Raw genomic sequence first — 7,500 nt, 5'->3', positions numbered from 1 at the left:
AAGGTTGAACCCTTCGGAAAAGGAAATATTCTGAAAAGAAAAGTTGAAAGATTGTGTAGTTGTCCAGAAGAGTAGTTTCCCTACAGAAGTGAAAGCCTGTAAGAAGGAAAGCAAGTGAAAGCTTCCAGCAAAATAATCAAGCTCAAACCAATCATAATGGGACATGAAGTCATGGATGTAGGCAGAAGGATATCACTGGCCTAGATTTCCACTGATGCAACAAAACCGGTGATACTGCCACAAAAACACCAAATTAGTGCCATCCTGATACAAAATATCCATGAGGTCAGTGGACATTGTGGATTCAAACAGGTGCTGTCACTGGTTAGGGAGCAGTTCTGGATTGTCACGACTAGAGTAGCAATCAAGAAAATCATAAGATCATGCATCCACTGGAAGAAGTAGATGGCACTCAAGATAAATCAACAAATGGTACTCAAAGTACGGTTAAAAATCCTTGTGAGTTGCCTTTTACCTTTTGCATCATGAATTATTTTGGACTGTTCACTGTGAAGCGAGGGAGAGGGCTAGTGATTGAGAAACGTTGAGGAGCGATCTTTGTTTGTATGTATTCCAGAGATTTTCACCTCGAATTGGTAAAGTCTCTTGAAACCAACAAGTTCATGTTCTGATACGATTCCTGAACTGTTAAGGAGATCCGTTCCAACAATGGGACCAACTTTGTTGGGGCTAATGAAGAAATACAGCGCTCAGTGAAGAAGATGGACCACAGCAAGCTGGAAAGAGAGGCTGTGCAGAGAGGGTGTAAGTGTGTTTTTCATCCCCCAGGTGCATCTCAGGAGTGTAGGAGAGGCTTGTCCAAGCTATCAAGACAGGCCTGAAGGCTATTCTTGGAAATGGCCAAATGAATGAGGAGGTCCTGTCCACGGTGTTTACAGAAGCTGAACAGAATGCAAACTCCAGGCCACTGACACCAAACCCCTTAAGCCCTGATGAAAATGAAGTGTCATCACTAAGTCATTTCCTGAATGTGCCCCCTCATTGAACATTTTACCAGACTTGGTTTATGAAAGGGATAAGTTTAGCTGAAAAAGGTGGTGACAGGTTCAGCTATTAGCCAACCACTACTGGAAACCTTTGTTAAAGGATTATATACCATCGCTGCAGGAGAGACCTAAGTGGCAACATGAACACAGAACACAGGAACCTTGAAATTGGAGATGTTGTGCTGATTGCAGATGACAAGGTGACCAGGAATCATTGGGTTCTGGGCTGAGTTGAGAACACGTTTACAGGAGCAAACGGCCTTGAGGTGGAGTGCAGAAGTATGGGCAAAGGGGACTACATTCAAGCAACCAGTGACCAAGCTGTGCCTGTTGGAAAGAGAGGACAACAAAAAGAGTAGTAGAGTCGATATTAAACATGCTTGCAAGTTAAGGACATTTAGAATCTAATAAAATGTTGTTTTACATATGAACTTGTAAGCCCAGGAGTCTATGGGGGGCAGAATGTTGTTATATTTTTCTATGGCCCTTTTGGTAATCTTTGAGTACACTCCTACAAACCCTTGCAACCCTGCAACCCTGCAACCCTGCAACAGCTCCCATAAGTGCTCAGGAGCCATTAGCTTGGTACGAAATAGGACCTGCCATGTTGAATCTGTCATAGAATGTTGTTATATTTTGCTATGGCCCCCTTGGTAATCTTTGAGTATGTTCCCAAAAACCCTTGTAACCCTGCGACTTAAGTGCTCAGCAGCCATTAGCTTGGTATGAAATAAGGCCTGCCATGTTGAATCTGTTGAAAGCCAGCTCCTGTCCAAGTGGTTGTATTAACACGTACCTTGTGGGTCCATAATTGTGTAAGTATTTGATTTCTTAGACTTAGGATTACCTTGCACACTGCTATTTAACCAGAGAACTGTTGTATTTGCAGCAAATTACAATGTAGTCGAAGTGAAGAGAATTTATAATGTTGATGTACAGATAATTAAACCTTGTTTGTAAAGTCAGATGTCTCTCAAGCCACTTATATGTCTCAGAACAACGAAGCACAGTTGATCACACCAATGGTAAAAAAATTCTAAATGTCTGGAGGCTTGGGCTGTGGAATCAATTTTAATGTCTAAATAATCACCATGCAGAATTTGTGAGTATTAACAAGTAACAGCAAAACTTAATTGATGTCTGAAACAGCAAGCACAACAAGTTAGAACATGGCAATCCCTCTAATGTGTTTCGATGAATCTATGCATGGGCTGTATGGTAAAACGCAGTTCGGCCTAATTCCAGGCTTAAAGGTTGGTAAGTAGTTTCACATACTGGGGGCAAGCAGCAATTTGTTTGCTTCTTGTGAGCATTTCTGCCCATGGAATCTGTTGTTCAGTTCCTGTGTAAGGTTTCTTTAGATCTGCTGGTGTGATTTCCAAGGGGTATAAAAGGCAGATTGAGTGGTTAGTGACACCAGAGCTTATTTCATTATCTGTAGCTCTGACTTAGTCCTGACAGTCATGAAAAACCTTTCTTACAATTCCCAACTTCCATGAACTTTGTGATGTTGTCATCATGTATCAGTACAACATTTCTGATATTGATGATCCCCTCTTGAAAAGCTGGTTTCTTTGACTCATATACATGGTGCTCTTGCAGTGAGGCAAGGTATTCAGTCTTGACACCTTGAATAAAGTGGTGAGACAGCAACAAGCATAACCTTGGTGAGATGATTGCATTCATTGAAGTCTTCATCCTCCAACTCCACTGGATCAACAACAGGGTGTGGCAGAGCAGCCACATCAAAGCCTTAAAGCAATATGGAGGGTGTCAAGGGTTCTAGATCATTCACATCATGGTAGACCAATGTAATTGGACTATCATTGAGAACCACTTCAACCTTTTTGATGACTGTTTGAAGTTCAGACATGACTAATTAAGAGTATGGTGGAGAACTTTCTGATTGACATTGTAACTACCCTGATCAGGCACTTGTAGATACCTCTCAAATTTAACTGTTTTAAAACGTCTTAATTCAGAATCTGAATTTCCCAAGTTGTATCTCTTATTGCTTCTTTGGAACAGGTCACAGATATTACTAGGTGCCATCTCATCCTTTACTTTATACATGAGTATAAGTACATCTTGTAAACTTTAGTAGCAGAATTTACGGTGGCATTTTTGGCTTTAGGGGTCGCCACTGGTGTAGCAGCTGATCTGAGGGCTGTACTGTAGAATGCATGTTAAACATTGGGAATAAGCAACTCATAGCTTATAAAAATGGAAAACCATAGAAGTGTATAATTATTTATTAATTCCATTCCAGGACACCATTCTGTATCTTTTTACCTTGGTATGTTCTTATTCATTCAGCTACCATGTCTAGGTGACAATGAATCTTGCGTACAACAATGTGAACTTCCACGCAAGGAGTGTGGCCACCCATGTGCAGCCCCCTGTCATCCTAACAAGGAATGCCCTGCATCATCATGTAAAGTCAGGGTAAGTTATTTTATGGGTATGCACAACCTTTAAAGGAGAAGGACACTCCAAAAAATGGATATTTTTTGTCCATGCTAACAAAGACATTGCATTAAGTTTAGCCACTCACAGAAGTTTCAGCCTCTAAAGTGCAGGCTTTCCTTATGAAATTTGTCTCTAAAGAAGCCCAAAATTCAACATTGTTGCCACCATTTTGAACAGTACTCAACTACCAGGCCACGTTTTCATGATGTCATTACATCCCTTTTAACTACCACTTGGGTTGTAGCTGTTCTTGAGCCATATTATTTTGAGCCAAACATGCTCCAAACTCCAAAACTGATAGTAGTGAAGATATTGAAGTGGATAATCGCTTGGAAAAAATACATTTGCTGACCTTGTGAAGGATACAAAGTCAGTTGCAGTTTTTTCTCCTTGCCACCAATTTCGAGTCAGATGGAACGATGTCACATAAACATGGCCTGGTTCCAAGTACAGTTTCAAAATGGCGGCCTCTGAAGTCGCTTCTTTTGCGACAAATTTCTTCAGGATAGCAGGCACTTCAGAGGCTAAAACTTCAGTAAGTCAAAAAGCTGAATGTAAGCTTTTTGGAGTGACCTTCTCCTTTAAACAGTAGCATTTCCCTGATCTTTTTCTTGTTCTTTTTGCACCTCGTATGAGTGCGTTTTGAACACAAGGAAATAAATAATTTCTCTATGACTGCAGTGCATACTTATAACTATTTGCGAAACAGATGGTGACGATGAAACTATATATGTGTTAAAACCTTATAGTTTAGAAAAACAATCTCATACTTACATGTATGTAAGGACACTAATTAATACTAGATAATGAAAAACTGTAACAAAGATATAGAACTTTGATAAGCAGAGGGTTTTATGTGACATGGGTAAAATATATGCAAAGCGTTATGTAAAAATCGATAATATGATAAAATTAGAAAATTACAACTTATAAACTATAAAAAATAATAACTAATCAAATGCCAAATTACAAAAGGCAAAGCTCTTGCAGCTGGCACCTAACTATAACTTTATATTTTGTTAAACATAGTGTTTTTGTAAATGACCAGTGATTTTGCTCATCTGTCTGCCAGTGATAGTTTGCCCTGTAATTTTGGCCTAAATAATGTAATAAATGCTTTCTACAAGTACAACTGTAACTGTATTGTATCTAGGAATGTGAATATCTCACTGTCCCAGGTAGTAAGAAGGGAGGAGATTTCACTGGCATGCATTGTACGCTGAGCTAGTTTCTCCTGTTTGGCCTTCTCTTATCGACTCTCCCACCATTTTTGTCCTTTTTTGCCTAATGTGCACGTGACCAAAGTCACTTGGGTACAAAGTTATGTTGTGAGTTCAGTACATTCCTGTGTAAGACATTCCTGTGTAACCATTCTTTGTGTTTCTAATGTAATTTTCTTGTGAAGGGCGGTAGATAGATAGGTAGATGGATATGGTTCAGGCAACTTGCAGGTTAATCAATTTTGGCTACGAAAGACAGGTACAAAACCGACAATGAATTGACAACCATCGGTGGCGTTTGGCGATGTTTCAACCACACTGTACAGATTCAAGACACCTTATTTATCTATTTTTCTTTTTTCAGGAAACTGTGTTTAAATCAAATTTGACAACAAATGACAGGCTTAAAACATTGAAGTGACAGGTTTCAGTCACGCAGAAAAATCTAAGGATGACAATGAGTGAATCAAAAACTAACTTCTAAAGCGCATTTTTTTGCGAATAAGCAAGCAGGTGTATGACTCTCAAAATTAAATTAATTGTTAGGTCTATGATCAATATCTCACTGTATATATACCACTATGGGTCAGATCAGAGCATCAGACCAGATCAAATTGGATTTGTAATGATACCAGAGGTGTAACACTTGAATTCTGTTTACACAGTTTTCATTTTATTTTTGCCGTGAGAGTAGCCTGTGTACAGGCTAGCATAGGAGCGTAGTTTAAACTATACGCAAATTGCTAGGAACTTAGTCTCGCTGACTGGTGTTTGATTCCTCTGATATCAGTATCATTTCATTTCATGAAATAAAGCAACAAACAACAGATTTAAGCTTAAAATTGTCCTAAACACAGAGCTGCGTAAACAACATAGAACTCAAACTGTGTGACAATCCGTTTTAGGATTGTAAATACTGCAGTCCCAAAAAACTAAATGCAGCCATAACATAAGGAAAATCTAGGGAACAAAAACTATCATATAATGTGCACTTTCCAAGAGTAAGGAAACAGGTATAGAGTACAAAATAAAGATTGAGGCAGATCAAATTTTATGCATAAAATTAACAGAAGTGAAAATGTATTCCGTCCACTTCATCTAGCATTATGCTTGCATTACGCTTGTTTGGTTTGGCAGTGGATCGGTTCACATTAAACAAGTGATGCAAGGCAGCCCAGGCCGGGGCCTTTGATTGAGGTATCTGCTCAAAGAACTTCTTTTCACAACTCATTTTTTAATTTCAGGAAACTAACATATTTGTGCACTGTTTTGGCTTAATCGAGAGGTACATTGTTTGTGAGACAAAGCCGCAAGCATTTCGTTCTGTTGCTGTGAAGTCAAGTTGAGTGGTTGTCTTAGGATTTCACACAATTCCTAGTAGACATTTGGATGAAAGTAACCAGTATGCAAAGTTTAGTCATCAACTGATATTCAGACCCTTAGGTCTCCTTAGGTCTCCAGTATTTAAGGAAGAGCCATTTTGATTTCATGTTAAAATAGATTTTTGTAAGGGGCTCTCACATTTGCAAACATTTAGAGAATTCCCTTGCAAGTTAATACAGTCATCTCACTTCCACATAAGGAAGGTCACTGGAGCTAAAAGGGCACCAGTAGTAACCTAAAAGAAACAATTTGCTTTCACTCAACATACAACTGGAGAGTTTTTATCTTCCAAGGTATCCATGATTTCGCTGGAGCAGAGGAACAGCACAATTCATCTTGATCGCATTTCAAATGGAAAAATTGTGTTCAAAGCTGGTTATTAGGTTTAAAGAAGCTGTACAGCAAAAGGGGTACTCAAATTTAACATTGGAGTAGACACAATGAATGTAGAAAACGTTATGTGGGAATGATAAGGTCACATGACAGATGTCTTGATAATATGGTTTAATTAGACACGCAAAGCATGCCGTTGAAATGTCCTTCTTTGGTAGTTAGTTAAATTATATCCTATAATAATAGTACAAATGTTCATAGGCTCTACTGTTTCACTTTGTACATTACATGAATATTTCCCGTAGGTGGAGTGACAAATTAAGCTAAGGCATTAGGTACAAGCTTCAGAGACTTTACAGATGAAGTAAAAACTCTTATAACACTCTTTAAGCCTCTGGTGCCTGTCCCAGCCATAACAGGCCGTAACCGGCATCCGCCTTTTTTCCACTTCTAACGTCATCACCCTTCACCAAAATTGGTATCACTTATACTCAAGTTGTACAGAAAGAAACAATATTTTCAATGATACCCAGATTCGAGGATTGGAACAAATTGAGCTGGAAATACCCACAAAAACACAGGTGGATTTGGTACAAATATTGACTTCAAATTAGCCATATTGATGGGTTATTTGTGCAATTGTTCTCAAATACTTTCCTGCTTTGGGTGTGTCTGCAAATTCTGGGGTGAATAGGTCCTAGTGTGAAGTACATTTGCATCTCAAATCCTTGAATGTGTAATGGTGTAATGGAGATGACCTACTGACTGTTCCAATTCCAGAAGTCTTTCAACACATCTGTAGGTCTCTCTTGAGATAAAGTCCGCTGAAAGCTTCAAGTTTTCGTGCTCATAAATCTAATTTTGGCAATTGCAAGGACGTGCGTAACAATAAGTGCATGCTTGATTCTAGTGGTTAATGGCACCACTCAACTAAAACATACTGTAATGAAATTGATATAGAGATTGCACAAGCTAAGGTGCCCATGTGAAAATGTATAATGGTTATATTTGAATGTGATGCTCGCACAGGTTCTAAGACTAAGATGGTTATATGGTGAGTAGTGAATGTACAATTTACTTGTAACACA

General features: G+C 38.8%; 1 protein-coding gene and 1 pseudogene across 6 annotated transcripts in view; both read left to right on the top strand.

The window, feature by feature from the left end:
- LOC149115509 (uncharacterized) overlaps window positions 1-1,344 on the top strand; it is a 15,584-nt pseudogene extending 14,240 nt beyond the window's left edge. Inside the window, exon 4 of the transcript XR_016205824.1 lies at window positions 1-1,344. This exon is cut by the window's left edge and continues 4,951 nt beyond it. The product of XR_016205824.1 is annotated as an uncharacterized LOC149115509 (transcript).
- The window catches only part of LOC110053986 (transcriptional repressor NF-X1-like), a 217,835-nt gene that overhangs the window by 96,266 nt on the left and 114,069 nt on the right, over window positions 1-7,500 (top strand). For all 5 annotated transcript variants that reach the window (XM_089284973.1, XM_089284975.1, XM_089284971.1 and 2 more), the window contains one exon: window positions 3,324-3,452. In XM_089284973.1, the coding sequence (XP_089141099.1) occupies window positions 3,324-3,452 (129 nt within the window). The remainder of the gene's footprint in view (window positions 1-3,323; window positions 3,453-7,500) is intronic.

Source organism: Orbicella faveolata, unplaced genomic scaffold, assembly GCF_042242905.1.
Source record: "Orbicella faveolata isolate gen_17 unplaced genomic scaffold, um_ofav_v1 contig_13, whole genome shotgun sequence".
Taxonomy (NCBI): Eukaryota; Metazoa; Cnidaria; class Anthozoa; order Scleractinia; family Merulinidae; genus Orbicella; species Orbicella faveolata.
The sequence above is the reverse complement of the archived record's forward strand: the minus strand, read 5'-3'. Positions and strand labels throughout refer to the sequence as shown.